Source organism: Diplotaxodon limnothrissa, linkage group LG17 (assembly GCF_057381915.1).
Source record: "Diplotaxodon limnothrissa isolate DT_005_m linkage group LG17, D_limnothrissa_male_GT1.1, whole genome shotgun sequence".
In the NCBI taxonomy this organism is placed as follows: Eukaryota; Metazoa; Chordata; class Actinopteri; order Cichliformes; family Cichlidae; genus Diplotaxodon; species Diplotaxodon limnothrissa.
The window spans coordinates 2,510,202-2,526,866 of record NC_140612.1 but is presented as its reverse complement, the minus strand read 5'-3'; the positions used below and the strand labels follow the sequence as shown (position 1 = coordinate 2,526,866).

The following is a 16,665-nucleotide window of genomic DNA, read 5'->3' as shown; positions in this document are numbered from 1 at the left end:
AGATTCCCATCATCTATTTTAGCATGGTAAATCTTTTGTATTTTTGCATCATTCTGGTTGGCTCTCCATATGTCCTCATCTGATAATGAAATGTGCTTGCGAGGTTCCCCTTTAACAGATAATATGCTGGCAACCTGGGTTTCATTGCTGGCAGGGTCACTAGGGGCTCTGGATAAAGCATTTAGCAGTGTTATATTTTACTGTACTCACCTGTAAAGGTGAACTTCTGCAGATACAGGATCCAGCAAGTGACTGTGCAGATCCCTTTTAGGTTTTGAACACCCAAACCAAGGAGGAGTGATCAGGTATCTCCATTTCTTGAATGCCCACACTACAGTTAGCACTCATTTTCTGTAGTGGAATAAATGCAGGCCATAGGCCAGAATTTCTCTGCATAATCTACTTTGTTTGCACAAACACAACTCCAAGTCCAACATCACTGGGATCTGTATACACCACAAAGGTTAGGTCAGGGTTGGGATGGCCTGAGATATCAGACATCAAAGGAATGCTGACATTCTGGAGTCCAATGGACTTTGGGTCCTTTTCACTTCAGTGGCTCAGCAATCTGAGAGATACCAAACCTGTGATACCAGCCTGCCATTTCTAATAGCTGGCTTTTTTCATCTTAACAGTGAGTTTTGTCTGCCTTAATTTGTCTAATATAGCCCAAAGATGAAAAAATGCTGTTCTCTGGTTGGAGAATAGATCAAAAAATCATCCAAGTACAAAAAGCAGGTCCAACCTCTGAGATCACCCAATGTTATCTCCATCAGCCTCTGGAAACTAGCTGGCTCGTTCCTCATTTTGAAGGCATAACTTTGAACTGGGAAAGGCTAAAGGGACAGGTGAACACTGTTTTGTCAATGCCTGGACACCTCCTGGGTAACAAAGGAGTTTATTAGTGAGCACTTCTGTGCATCCCAGTCTTCACATGCATACATCCCTGTTTTTATTAAGTTAACAAAAGAAGTGTCTCTTTTACCACTGCTTCCAGTTGGGAGACCTCAACTGCTCTTGGCAGGAGCTCTGCGTCAATGTTACTCTACTCTAATAGAAGCCCTTAGCCCTTACTCCCTATCCCCAATCACCAGGTATGTCCACACTTCCTCCAAAATCAAACCTTTTCTTCTAAGCCAAACCAATACTGGTGATTTTTACTCATCCCAGTAGGATATGCCTGGCACACCTCACTCAGGAGGTCCCCAGGGGTCATCACTGTCAAATGCCCAACAAGACTCTAAGATACCAGTTGAGGCAGCAACTTGTCCTTTATCCAGAGTGGGCACTTAACTCTTTTCTGGTTGAACCATAGTCTCAAACTTGGAGGTGCCAATTCTTACTGATGCTGCTTCATACTCACTTGGCTTTGTCTAGAAATTCTGTCCATAACAATTTTGATAAGAAGGTGGAGTCTACTACCCACCAGGAATGAGTCTGACTCGCAGTGTGAACCAAGTTCAATAGCTGTGCAAGGACTGAAAGGTTCGTAGCAACAGGCCGGACACTCCATACTCCTGAAGCATCTCAGACAGAATGCTCAGATGGACATGCTCGAATGTCTTCTCCAAGTCCATAACATACATGTAGACCGGTCACCTTGTTTCCACACACATTTCAATATCCTCAAGAGGATAAAGAGCTGGTCCAGCATTCTGTGACCAGGACGAAAACTGTGTTTTTCTGCCTGAATCCTAATTCGACTAACAGATAGACTCTTCTTTCCTTTAGCCTGATGTAGACCATCCCATTGAGGCTGCACCTGAGAGCACTGTCTCCAGTCTCACTGCTTAAAGATGGGACCCAACATCCCAGTCTGTCAGTCCAGAGGCACTGCCCCACGTTTCCAGGTGACACTGCAGAGGCATGTCAACCAAAACAGCCCTACAACATCCAGGGCCTTAAAGACCATGGCTACCTCACCCCAGGGACCCTACCACCAACAAGCTGTCTAGTGACCACCCAGACTCTGCTTTTTCTATAGAAGACATTTCAATTGGATTAAGGAGGCTCGACTATATCCTCATTTGAGGTCAGTAGCACCTCACGCCATGTACCATGTAAATAGAGCGCCGTTTTCCTCTCCCAAGTCACCCGACTGTTTGCCAAAATTGCTTTGAGACAGATCAAAGTCTTTTTCTTTTCCCATAACAAAGTCTTCCTACACCCAAGTTTTTTTCCAGTGACTGCCTGAGCTGTGTTCCACTTGGACTGCAGGAGCCTGCCAGCTGCCTCCAAAATCTTACAAGCTAACCAAGCCCGATAGGACTCTTTCTTCTGCTTGATGGTGCCCTTCACCAGATGTGAAGGGCACCATCAAGCCTGAAGCCAACGCATTTAAGAGTGCTCTCATGGGTACTGCAATACTGCAATATACTCGCTATTGTGCATCAGGGATAACATTTACAACAATCACTAAAGCAACATCTAATATACAAAGGAGAGAAACTTGGAAAAAACTGGCCCATTCTGCTCTCTCATACCTATAGACCAGGGGTAGGGAACTCCAGGCCTCGAGGGCCGGTGTCCTGCAGGTTTTAGATCTCACCCTGGGTCAACACACCTGAATCAAGTGATTAGTTCATTACCAGGCCTCTGGAGAACTTCAGGACATATTGAGGAGGTAATTTAGCCATTTAAATCAGCTGTGTTGGATCAAGGACTCATTTAAAACCTGCAGGACACCGGCCCTCGACACCTGTGCTATAGACATTTGACTGTCTACCCCAGGAGATAACTGCTTTACTATAAGGCTGTCAACTCTAAGGCAGAAGAGAAGAGAAGTCAGGCATAAGCACAATAACTAAAAAAACCCCCAAAACAATAACTCGCTTTAGTCATGAAGACAAGAGGGACTGATTTGGATAACAAGTTCAAATAAGCTGACCTACATTCAGCATTGTCAGTTGTAGAATGCAGACAGGAAATGAGAGACAGCGACTGGCTAAGAGGATGAAATGGATTGAAGACTGTAATCCACATGGAGGTGGTGAGGTGATCCACGGGGATCTACAAAGTAGGGCTGCTTGATTATGGCAAAAATGATAATCACGATTATTTTCACTGAAATTGAGATCACGATTATTTGACGATATTTATTTAACCCTTTAAGACCTACTATAGAACCAAGTCCACCAGAGCTTATATTATTTTTTTTACATGCTGTAGTGCCATTTGTGGGAGCATTTCAAGTTGCTATACATCAATACAACTGTTATAGCCCATATTTTAATAATATGTATGCATTAAGTCCATAGTAATTACATAAATTGCAAAAAAGTGCAATAAACTACAAAAAAAATTGAAAATCGCTTTTGTTTTGTTTACATATATTTCTACTTGGAGAAATTTAAGAGGTTTATCCCTCAAAACTTTAAATACAATAAAGTTGCAAAAAATAGTTTACAACAACAGGAAATTTATTTTGAGTGTCTTCATAGTTTTATTTTGGAGATACAGCAATTTTTATATACTGCAGGAAAAACAAAAAACAATCCTATGATGCAAATTTGCAAAGAAAACAGCATGTGCATCATTTCACTGTGGGAAGTGTTACGAACAGCTGATAGGAACGGCGAAGCGTGTTTCTGGAATATTATGTTTTTGTTCCTGCAAGCGCTTTTTATGCAATTTTTGCAAAGCTATATGTGGAACGAAACTGTGACCGAGGACAAGCTGATGGCATCAGATGTAAGTACAACTCCTCCGGTTTCATATGCAAAACAAATTATTGCGCTAGCTTACACGGTTCAGGTTCTACAGGGATTTAAAAATAGTTACACAAAACTGAGCGTGCTGCTCTGACCGGCTTTAAAGGGTTAACAATGACTTTAAAAAATAATATAAAATAGTGTGCAACACCACTGAAGTTTTTTTTTTTTAAACTCTCTTTTCAACCAACGGCAGTCACTCTCCAAATAACTTCTGCTTAGCTTTCCGAGCTTCCCTCGGGTCCTCTTAATCAGCGGTCTCCAACCTTTTTTGCGCCACGGACCGGTTTATGCCCGACAATATTTTCACGGACCGGCCTTTAAGGTGTCGCGGATAAATGAGGGAGGGGCTAATAATCGGCTCAGTCATTTTTAATGATCGTTGAAAGCCCAGATCGTAATCGTGATTAAAATTCGATTAATTGAGCAGCCCTACTACAAAGCACAGGAATGTTGGCCTAACACAAACAGATAGGGACTGACATGATTTCTCTATCCCCAAAAGGGCCAAAAGTTTAATTTGAAGCTAAATATGTGGTACGATGCGCCCTGTGCTATGTGGAGAATTTCATGCTGGCCTTTAAACTCCCTAAAGCTGGTAAATAATATTAACCTAAAACTAAAACTGTGAAAAGATTTAATGGACATAATCATGAATATGGTTTACATAATAAACACATTTTCTTAGTTCTATTCAGATGTGTTTAATTGCAAAGAGAAACTCATCATAATTCAGGAAACACAGTGAAGTATGAACAGATGTGCAGAAAGACCAATTCAAACATGCAAACAGGTTTTATAGCTAACGCTGTTAGCATAATATTGCTGATAAGTAACAACTGGTATAATAAGTGGAACTTGCTATACTGAGTTTTCATTCCATGAGTAAAGGTAGTAAACTGGTGAAAGGGACTGTTTGGATCACAGCATTATATGAAGAACATATACAATAATACAAAACAAGTGTCATCTCATCTCACACGTAATTTTTTGGGAGCTGCAAAAAAATCAGACTGCAAACAAAGAACATTACTTTGCAAAATATGCTACAAATCTGTTTGAACTAAAGGTAGAAACAAGCTGCTTGGATGGAAATTACTGGTGCAACTGCATGAAAAAGCAGGGCTTTAAACAAGTGGTTAAAAACTTAACCCAAGATACAACATACCAGCAAGATTCTTTTTCAAATTTCTAATTAGTTTAAATTTACTTATTTATTCTCTAATTTATTTGTTCTCTAATTTCCTATGTGACAATATCGTGCAGGCTCCCAAAGTTACACAGTAAGGGTACTTTAGTTCTTGTTTTTGTTAAACTAAAGTGTTAAGCAGTAATGTCATAGTTTTATTTAAACATTTCGATGGAAAACAGAACCTAGGCTATTTTGACTTATCCCATGTCACGGCGTATACTCTGCCGCTGGCACTGTTTGGTAATCAGTTCATACTTCATATTAGATAATCTGTCATCAGTGAGCTCTTTGGAAAATAGCTGATTGATGACATCAATAAATGCTGCTGCCTGCAATCACTGAAATTAACAATTTTTAAAAACATATAATTTTGAGGCTATATCACCCACACCTAGTTTATCTAAATATATTTATATAAAATATTTATTTTAATATACAACAGTCCAGTTTATTTTCCTCATAAGGAAGTTGCTGAAAATTAATACTACATGCAGGGGTGCACATAAGTGGTCCGCTGGCATTTGTTTGAAGCCAGCTCACCTCCTGCAACCACTTTTCCAAGAATACGTGCTTCTTTTGCAGTTCGGACTCCTCCTGACGTTTCTTTGGAGGTGGAGGAACACCAAAGTAAAGGAGCTTCTTCGACATCTTTAAGAGCTCTAAACAAATGTCTGTCCTCCTCCAGAAAATCGTATGTATGCAAACGCGCGTTGCAACTTCTTATCTGGTGCGCGTCTTTTATTTTGACAGCGCATGCGCACCTACGGACCACTGACTATATGTAAAGGTTGACATCACACACACTTAGAGAGCAGTTGAGTGAGAACAAAGCTGGCTTGCAGGAAAATAATGTGAAGTGTAAGCTCAGAATCGAGGAGTACAGGCAGTGTGTTTTACCTGCAGATGCAGTATCTGGATCCCTGCCTTGGCGGTCTGCTTCTAGCCACCGGTGCAAAGCTAGAGGTGAACCACATGCAGCAAGACATGGAGCAAAAAACACAGAAAAAGAGCGCAATGTCATAATAAATGGACACAGAAAAGCAAATTAAATGCATGAAAATGAGGTAAGCATGAACATGACACAATAGATGATAGCATGCCATTAAGGATGCAACACACATGCTTCAAATGGAAGCGGTAACATTGTAAAACGACACTTTTTTCCTAATAAGGACTCGAACATTACAAAACAGAAACAAGAGATTCAACTAAAATGCTTAGATTCATGTTAGTGACCTCTTTTTGAAGCTGTCGGTGAAACTCGAGGTTCAGGGCAAGTGAGTAACACATTCTTTGGAGTCAAACCAAGCAGCATATCCAAAACACAACTACAGAAGCAGCAAGTGTACCATATTTATATTGCAGTCAAATAACTTTACCATTTTCACATAGAAGAGACCACAGAGATGACAGTTCATATCTGTAATGTAAATTTGACAGCGTATAAAAGTGACTGTCTGTTTAAGTGTTTTTCCCAAGAATTCTAAAGAGTGAAGTAGCGCCGATAGACGTGGTTAGTTGTTGTTGATTCACAAAAAGTGTCGCAGTAATTTATTTCAGTTATGGGTATATTTGGTGCTACAGATAGAGGACATAGAACATTAAGGAAAAGCTACAAAAACATAATCACTTTGACTACACTGCTTGCGCGCTGAAGGATATTATTGCATTGGAAGTCACAAAAGCCACCCAAAGCGGCTCTGTGGTTCAGTGACCTGACACAATTTATACAGCTGGAGAAAATAAAGTATACTCTCAAGGGCTCGAAGGAGAGATTCTTTGCCGTTTGGGATACTTTGCTAAAACATTTAGAGAAAATTAAAACCATTCCCATCTGATACTCACTTGGCAGCTACCGTATACCCTTATTGTTGTGAAGGTGATTAATTTTGTGCAAACTATTGCCTTTTAAGTGCACATCTTTATATATGGTGAATGTTGATGTACCTCATTTAAATTTATTTTCTTTCTTTATTTCTTTATTTATTTTTCTGTCTCTCTGGATTGTGTATGTTCTTTGGGTGGGGTACATATATAAAAAGGAGCATTGTGACTTTGTTACACGTATATCTTTGAATTACATTCTTGACGCTCAATAAAAAAAAAAAAAAATATATATATATATATATATATATATATATATATATATATATATATATATATATATATATATATATATATATATATATATAAGGGGTGCAACGATATTCGTATCGATATTGAGCCGTTCGATACAGTGCTTTCGGTTCGGTACGCATATGTATCGAACAATACAACATTTGTAATTTATTTTATCAACTTTCCTTCTGACGATGCTGTCTGTGTTGAGCGCTCAGTGAATCTGCGTTCGACTACTCCGCCTAGGCTGCACTGTCGAGCGCAGATCCACTGAGCGCTCAACACAGACAGCATAGTCAGAAGGAAGAGCGCAGGGCAAGCTAGCGAGACAGAAGTTAAGCTCTCCTTGCAACATGGACCTCCCCCACTCTCATTCAGATCTGGCGTTTGGAATTATTTTGGTTTTCATGTGACGTATGACCCTGAAGGTAAGCGAGTCATGGACTAAAGTAAAACAGTATGTTGGATGTGCCATGCAATGCTCAATTACATAGGTGGGAACTAGTGTGTTAGCGCAGTTAGCTCGTTAACGTGTTGGCCGTCTAGCCCCATGCACAGGGCGATCGGCGGTAGCTCGTTAACGGAGATTTGCCGTGTTGTGGCATTAAGGTCATTTCAACGAGATTAACCTGAAAGCACTAGTGGGAACACAACGAATATGACTGCACATTTACACCGACATCATCCTAGTGCAAAGACAAAAACAACAAGCATGCTACTAACTTTAGCCGAGTCATTTAGACAGCTGTTAGCACATGATTCTCCTTATGCTGCTGAGAATATAGCCCAGAAGAAGCGGATAGTATAGCTTTTATTTTGGAAAGAGACATTTCTCTGTAATAAACTCTCTTTTCCAAAGATGAGTGATTCCTCAATCAGATACAGGGCTCGCAAAATCGCTAGCCCGACGTCCTGGGGCTAGCGATTTTTTTTCAGACGGGCTACCCTGCCCGTCGGGCTATTGTAGGAAGGAAAAATCTATGCCAATGCTTTTGCATTCTTTCGGAAATGTAGCTGGGTAATTATGTCATTGGCATCGGTGAGTCACTGTCAATATGTGACATATTGAAATCGCGTTTGAATTTGCGCTTGGTTTTTTGCTTTCACTTTGCAATCACGCGAACTGTGTATAGAGAGCGACAGCACTGATTGGTGAGTGATGATAATTTGTGCACCAATTCCTCTGACATCGTCTTATTAATTGTTAGCTTACTATGCAAACATGACAAGTGAAATCTCCCGCAGCTTAAACATGTGAGAGGTTGATCGCGCAGAGAATCGCTGAGCTTATGTGAGTGAGTGTGTAAAAGCAGCAGGATATATATTGTAGCGGATCAGGGCTGTTCGGGGTTCTGTTTGTACAGTTATGTTTTGTTTATGTTGCCATAGTGACGGGTGACGCCCTCTCGCTGCGACGGTGTGTCCTTCCGGGGTCAGAGGGCGCCCTGTGTGTTGTTGTTGTTGTTGTTGCTGTGCTGTTGCCGCGCTGAGCAGTTAGCTAGCGGCAGTGTTCTTCTGCAGATGTCAATAAACGGCTGTGCTCCCTGGCTAGCTCACGGGAAGCAAGACCAAACGATACCTCCGTCTCCTCCTTGTCTGAGCTCGCCACAATATTTTAGTTCTGCTGAGCCAAATAAGACGGGTCAGGGTGAAGAAGTGACAGCCAAAGAAAAACTTACCACAAAACGGAAAAGTTATGACAAATCAGACTATAAGGCAAAAAGAAAGTGCAGCTTTATGGTTTCATGGACAAAAGAATTTCTGTGGCTGCGATATGACGAGCGAAATAACCAGGGCTGCACATAAGTGGTCCGCAGGTGCGCATTCGCTGTCAAAATAAAAAACGGGCACTAGATAAGAAGTTGCAACGCGTGTTTGCATACATAAGATTTTCAGGAGGAGGACAGACATTTGTTTAGAACTCTTAAAGATGTCGAAGAAGCTCCTTTAAGCAATTACTGTGATGTTCCTCCACCTCCAAAGAAATGTCAGAAGGAGTCCGAACCACAAAAGAAGCACGTATTCTCGGAAAAGTAGTTGCAGGAGGTGAGCTGGCTTCAAACAAATGATGAACGCACAGAGATGTGGTGCGGAATGTGCCGTGAAAATTTAATAAATGACAAATTAAAAAGGCATGAACATTTTTTTTGTATCGAAAAAATATCGAACCGTGACACCAAAGTATCGAACCGAACCGTGAATTTTGTGTATTGTTGCACCCCTAATATATATATATATATATATATATATATATCAAAAAAAAACGTTTTGTTTTTTTTCTGTATTAAAAAAAACTTGTATTAAAATGTTCAGGATGAGGTCAACATCGTCATCCTTCTGTTTGATTCTTCAGCCATTTTGCTTTGAGCCCGACTGTGCAGGGAATGAAGTTTCTGCTACAGAAGCCACAGGTATGGGCTCAAAATGTGGTCATAAATATTTTGTACTTGTAAATCAGTTTTGTATGTGTAAAAAAGATTTGTGTGTGCGTAAAAGATTTGTGTGTGGACTTAGCCAAAAAAACTGCAAGTTACAAGTACGAATTTTGACCCTATTTTTCTTCCTTTCATCTGATTGGTCAATGTCATTTCAATCACAAATGTAACAATCCAATCAGAGAACAGATGGGTTTGGCTCTCGGAGGGGTCAGTCTTCATTACAAAGCTTTCTTCGTTATGAATTAGCATACATGTTTTTATTGAACATTTGAAGAACCAGCAAAAAAAACAGAAACTCTTGTAGAGGACATAAAGTCAGAGATAGAAACGACAAGGAGCAGGTGCATCTAGTACAGGTAGAGGTGCTGCAAAAACCCACAGAGCCCAGCAGCCAGCGTAACAAATTCTGGATCCTTTGCTTTTAGTTAGCATTAGCAGCACATCCTGCATCTGGACTTTTATGCTGCGCACTGTGACTCACAGCCATGGTCCCGGGTCAGCCCTGACTTTGTGTTAAACTAATCCTAAAGTAATAATGGTATTTCTAACCACTGATATAGCACAACTTTTTCCTTTCAACAGCTGCTGAAAGTTAGGGGACCTAGCTGCTATCAGATATTTATATAGAGATCCTCCAGCTTCAAACTGTATTACCCTTCAAGGACCTGCAGTTCAAAAAGCGCCCCCCCCATCCCCCCGACAGCCAAACCCATCTGTTCTCTGATTGGATTGTTACATTTGTGATTGACATGACATTGACCAATCATAAGTCCACACACAAATCTTTTTTTACACACACACAAATCTTTTTTACACATACAAATCCTGATTTACAAGTACAAAATATTTATAAACCACATTTTGAGCCCATACACAGGTTGTTTATAAAAATGTGTAAAAATACAACAAACTTTTACATTTTATATTTTAATGAAATCAGATTTAGTGAACGATAATCTTACTTTGGTTACCTAAAACTAGACTAAAGCTAAAATAATTTAGATGCCTAAATTATTACTAAAACTAAATTACATTTTAGTCAAAAGACTATGACTAAAAGAAAATCAAAGTTTGCTGTCTTCTAGCATGCCTTCTTAAATCTCTGCTGCTTTTTTAAAGACGTTTTTGGCGTTAAAGTTTTGCCGTTAAACACAACATTAATAAACCAGTTTGCACAATTCAGTTCTCCTCCTGATATTTTGGCTTGCTAAAGGAGTCCCCATATCTGCAAACTTGTCACTACACTCACTGTAAATACCAACAGCACTTTTTTCCCCAACAAATAATTTGCACTGACGCAACATTCTAGCAGATCTACTAAGGTTGGAAATTATATTGGATCACAGATTAGAGGAGGCACTTTTGTAAATTAGCTAAGTTATTATGAATTAGCTCATCTACAAAGTTAACACAAAACAACAGATTAAAACTGACATCAACTAGGCCAGGCATGTCCAAAGTCCGGCCCGCGGGCCGTCAGATTTCACATGGCCCGCAGCTTCAGTCTAATTATGTATTAATAAAGCGCTTTACAATGCCACTATTCATTCACTCTCACATTCACACACTGGTGGAGGCAGCTACAGTTGTAGCCACAGCTGCCCTGGGGCAGACTGACAGAAGCGAGGCTGCCATATCGCGCCATCTGCCCCTCTGGCCAACACCAGTAGGGTAAAGTGTCTTGCCCAAGGACACAACGACCAGGACAGAGAGCCCGGGGATCAAACCGGCGACCTTCTGGTTACAGATACGCTTCCCAACCCCCTGAGCCACGGTCGCCACGTATTATTTATGGCTCACTTTCTTCATGACTTTAAAAATGCAATTCCCTTTTTCACCACATGGTGGCAGCACATTTTTTCTGCTACCTGCACCTGAGCTGCGAGCCCGCCCTTCTCTGCTCTGCTTTTTTTTAACTTAAAATTCGAGGCAGTTGTGTTTGTCTTATTTGTAAAGAGACTGGTGCCTTGTTTAAGGATTTCAACATTAGGAGACACTACGAGACTAAACTTGCTGCAACATATAACAAGCTAACAGGGAGTGAGCGCGCTGAAAAAGTGAAGCAACTCCAAGCTGCTCTGGCTTTGCAACAGTGATTTTTTACGCGGGCCTGTGAGACACATGAAAATATCACGAAAGCCAGCTACGAAGTGGCTATGTTAACAGCTAAACATGGCAAAGCTTTCACTGAAGGTACGTTTGTCAAAGACTGTGTCATGAAAATGGTGGAGAACATTTGCCCCGAGAAGAAGCAAGAATTTCTGAATGTTTGCTTCAGACATTCACAGACAGCAGCGGGACAGAGGAGTGGAGTTGATATTTTTCATTAGCCTGTGATGAAAGCACCGATGCATCTGACACCGCGCAACTGCTGATTCTTTTACGAGGAGTCGACGACAAGATGAACGTGACAGAGGAGCTGCTGGATCTCAAAAGCCTTAAGGGTCAAAGCAGAGGAATGGATTTATTCATTTCTGTTTGCGAAGCTGTTGATGATACGAAGCTACCATGGAGTGAAGTTTCTGGGATCATTACTGATGGTGCACCTGCCGTGGCTGGTGAGCGAAGCGGACTGTCCACACTGATCTGCAATGAAGTCAGTAAAGAAGCAGGTAACGCTGTTAGACTTGACTGTATCATTCATCAGCAGGCTCTCTGTGCCAAACATCTCAAATTTGATGATGTTATGAAACCAGTAGCAAAGACAATCAACTGTATTCGCTCTAAAGCTCCGTACCACCGACAGTTTCAGCAGATTCTGCATGACATCCAGGCTGAATACGGTGACGTAATTTATCACAACGATGTGAGGTGGTCTGCACTACAGCGATTTTTCTCTCTCAGAGAGGAAATTAGACAGTTTTTGGATGAGACGAGACAACCAATGGAAGAACTGTCTGATCCTGTATGGCTGGCAAATCTGGCTTTTCTGGTCGACGTTACGAAGCATCTGAATGTGCTGAATGTTAATCTTCAAGGAAAAGACGCAGTGGGGAGCCAACTATACGCTCACATCAAGGCCTTTGGACCCAAACTGTAACTTTTCCAAAGACACGTGTCCCTAACAGAGCCCTGTACCGCACACTTCCCAGCTTTGAAAGACGTTATTGACAGTTTCCCAGAGGACATTAATGTCCACATGAAGAGTTACGCAACAGCTATCGCGTCTCTTTCTGGGGAATTTAACAAACGCTTTCAGGACTTTGCAGTTTTTGAAAAAGACATGCTGCTTTTCTCATCTCCCTTCTCCGTGGACCCTGATGATGCTCCTCTGCAGCTTCAGCTGGAGCTCATTGAGCTGCAGTGTGACGATGAGTGCCGCGGAAAACACCGGCAGTCTTCTCTTGTTGACTTTTATTGGCAGCTGGACAAAGACAGGTTTCCTGAAGTGCGATCACTTGCTAAGAAAAAGCTGAGCTTATTTGGTTCCAATACTTGTGTGAGCAAACATTCTCTGTCATGAAATTGAGATCCAGGATGAGTGACTCCCACCTGCTTGATATTTTGTGCATCTCAACCACTGCCCTCAAACCAGACCTGATCGCTTTACTAAAATCTCGATCTCAGTATCACCCCTCTCATTAGAGCAGGGATGTCCAAATTACTGGAGAGCTGCTATCCTGCATGTTTTGGGTCTCTTTCTGGTTTAGCACAGCTGAATCAAATGATGTCTCAGGCCTGTGCAGAACTTTGGTAAATGAGGAGATGTGCTGATGAGCCATTATTTGATTCAACTGCAAACCAGAAACAGAACTAAAACACGCAGAAGAGCAGGAGTGACATCCCTGCATTAGTCATGTGTTCCTGAACAGTAAAAAGAATAAAGCACACTAATGCAATTCACAAAAGGAAAATGTATTTTGTTTGTTTGTTTGTACATATTGTGTATATTTACATGTGTGTTTATTTCTTGTGGCAAGTGAACTTCCCAGTTGTGTAATCTTCCTGTGAAGATTTGAAAGATCTGATGTGAAAAACTTCTGGAAAGATCTTGTAAAAGTCAAGAGCAAAATTCACTTTTTTTAAACTTTATTGATAACAGACCACTTTTCATTACTTATAACTCCTGTTTAAAATGTTCATGAGGCAACGATATTGCAAACTCATGGAAATTTAGGGTATTCTATACAGTTTGTTCAATGTTATCTGACTCTCCAGATATAAATGAAAGGCAGAATTGTGTCTTTAGAGTTGTTCATGCTTGCCTGAGTGGCTTTTATTTAGGTACATTTCCATTTTAAAAATAAAGGTAATGACTATTAAAATTGTTCTTCATTACGTTTTCACGTAACTTTGTTATGGAAAAAAATGTCAAAAGGAACCATTGGCCCCCGGGCATCTTCACTTCATAAAATTTGGCCCTCTTTGCAAGAAGTTTGGACACCCCTGAACTAGGCTGTTTGGTTAGCGTGTTAGATTGATGTGATTGAATGTGGATGAGAGAGTCACACAAAAACACTCATACAAAAACAGTCTTGTTTGTTTGTTTTTACATACTATGTGCAACTAACATTTTTTTCATTTTCTTTGTTTTAAATTCAAAATTTTAAAAACTTTTCAATGACCTTTAGCTGCTCACGTGCTACAATAGACTGAAGTAGGGCTGCTCAATTAATCGAATTTTAATCTCGATTACGATCTGGGCTTTGAACGATCATTAAAAATGACTGAGCCGATTATTAGCCCCTCCCTCTTGCTTTACTCTCGCGCTGCTCCGTGTGGCAAATCGAGCGCACCTCTCTGCATTTCGAACACGTGTCACAACAATTAAGAGCAGCGGTCTCCAACCTTTTTTGCGCCACGGACCGGTTTATGCCCGACAATATTTTCACGGACCGGCCTTTAAGGTGTCGCGGATAAATACAACAAAATAAAACTAGTACCGGTACCGAAAAAAAGAAGATTTATTCATAACACACTGAAAAGACCCAGGAAAACTGAGTTAACGATAAAAATGATAACAAAATAACGCTGAAAACCGATAAACACCCTGAAAACTATACATTTCACACCTGAGCCTCAACTCTCGCGGCCCAGTACCAAACAACTCACGGACCGGTACCGGTTCGAGGCCCGGGGGTTGGGGACCGCTGATTAAGAGGACTCGAGGGAAGCTCAGAAAGCTAAGCAGAAGTTATTTGGAGAGGACAGTGACTATTTTTAAATAAATATCGTCAAATAATCGAGATCTCAATTTCAGTGAAAATAATCGTGATTATCATTTTTGCCATAATCGAGCAGCCCTAGACTGAAGTTCACGCTATGTGCATTTGCTGTTCTCTCTACAACACCATACTCTTATCTGATCTTACTGCTGGAGCATGATCTGTAACTGTGCATCAGCCAATCAGTGACACAGATGCACAGTTACACGTCCCCATCAGTATTATGTAACTCTAGAACATGCATTAGTGTGCACCGCTGCAGCTTCCTTCTCCGTCACTGTCCTGTCTATTCTGATACTTGTCTGCTTTTACTGATACAACACATGTGCAAGTACTACTACTGTGTCTGTTTCTTCCTGAAGTTGTAGTGCTGAACTGTTGCCTTAATGATCAACTTTGATTATAGAGTCAGAGTAATCTGCTTTTCATCGATCATATCTTTAAAACAAAGCATGAACTGTTTGGATTTTATGACAACTGTAGGACGTTATCTCTTTGTAGAATTGTAATGTAACAACAATGCTACACGTGAATACTGTGTCGAGATCATAGACTACTTGTTTTTGTCAGTCTTTGGTTATTTTTAGTAGAAAATGTTGCAAAGCAAGCAAACTGTAAAGTCTTTTTTAAAAAAAAAATGTAAAAAAAAAGGTGCAACCTTCTACCTTAGGTACAAAGTGTGGCAACCAAACAGTGAAACAGGTCCTTCCTAATGAAGCTCTAAAAACCAGCGACATCGCCCACAAAAATAGAGAAGCAACGTGAAAGAGACATGAACAGAATGCAGCTTGCACACTTTACAGGTATGTAAATGATAATGAAAAGTTATTTTAATTGTGTGACATTGTTGTGACATTACACACATTACACCCCCCCCACACACACACACACACAAAAAGCATGAATTTAGTGCTAATGCATACACACATCCACTAAAAAGATTTCATTGTATAGTTATTTACAAGTGTGGCCTGTCCACAAAAAGCCATGTCGTCATCATTTTGCATTTTCTTTTCCCCTTTGCATGCTGAGATCACAAGGCCTGAACCGAAAGTCTGTCCAGTCATTCTGTAAAAATCAGGCGTCACTTAGTTCAATCATTAGGTAGTAAGAAGTGGAGTGAACTGTTCTTCTTCTGCCGTGTGACAGGAAAACCACATACACAGTGCTTGCTGGCATTATCTCTTTATTACATCATGGCACCTCTTTCTGTTTGTTTCTGTTCGCTCCCCTCAGCTCGTGTCCCAGGTTCCCTTCATACAGAAACGTTCAGAGACACACAGAGTAAATACAGCAACAATTAAAAAGTGCTAAAACTGCAGAGCTAAGGTAATATACAGTGGGTTGTGTATATGTGGATTATATTTACATAGTGAACAGAGGTTCATAAAAACAACTTTGCCCTAAAAATAACAAGATTTCTTAAAAAAACATAAAAAAATCTTCCCACAGCTGACTACACAGCAAAAAGATGCATTTGCATTAGTCGGTCAACCACACACCTCTGTGAGATTGATGCAGAGGATTAACAAGCCTCAGTTCTGACTATGACTTAAAAGCCTGACTGTGAACTAATTCAGCTTAATCTGACTGTTGTTCTGCTCCGTCCTGAATACTGAGAGCCATAAACTGCAAACAAAGCAACCACTTGTGGCTGCAAGAAGTCTAGGAAACAGTCCTCAGCCCAAACCAAACACTTGATGACTTCATTTGCTCTCATTATGGGCCATGCTAAATAAAATATCAAGTCCAACTTTGGTCATTCTAAGTGCGAGTATAGTCATTATACTCGCTCATTTACTCAGTCATTTTTGACCTAAGTCCCAACCAGACGTTTTCATTATCCACTGATAACTCTGTTGTCACACCCCCCCCTCAGGTTAAGTCAGAGCTTCCCAAAGTGTGGGGCCCGCCCCCTAAGAGGGGCGCAGAGCCATTGCAGGGGGGGGCGCGGTATGAAAAAGGAAAAAAAAAAGAAAAAGGAACGCTTGGACACTGCTAGCATCATGGACAGGTTTTTGACGGGGCTCTCACACAAACGC

The 16,665-nt window shown here is 40.7% G+C and overlaps 1 protein-coding gene across 5 annotated transcripts in view; it reads right to left on the bottom strand.

The window, feature by feature from the left end:
- LOC146614458 (DENN domain-containing protein 5B-like) overlaps positions 1 to 16,665 on the bottom strand; it is a 75,849-nt gene that overhangs the window by 39,208 nt on the left and 19,976 nt on the right. For 3 of the 5 annotated variants that reach the window (XM_085375453.1, XM_085375449.1, XM_085375450.1), the window contains exon 2: positions 5,800 to 5,859. The exons of the other annotated variants lie outside the window; for them this stretch is intronic. In XM_085375453.1, coding sequence (XP_085231579.1) covers positions 5,800 to 5,859 — 60 coding nt within the window. The remainder of the gene's footprint in view (positions 1 to 5,799; positions 5,860 to 16,665) is intronic. 5 annotated transcript variants of the gene reach the window in all.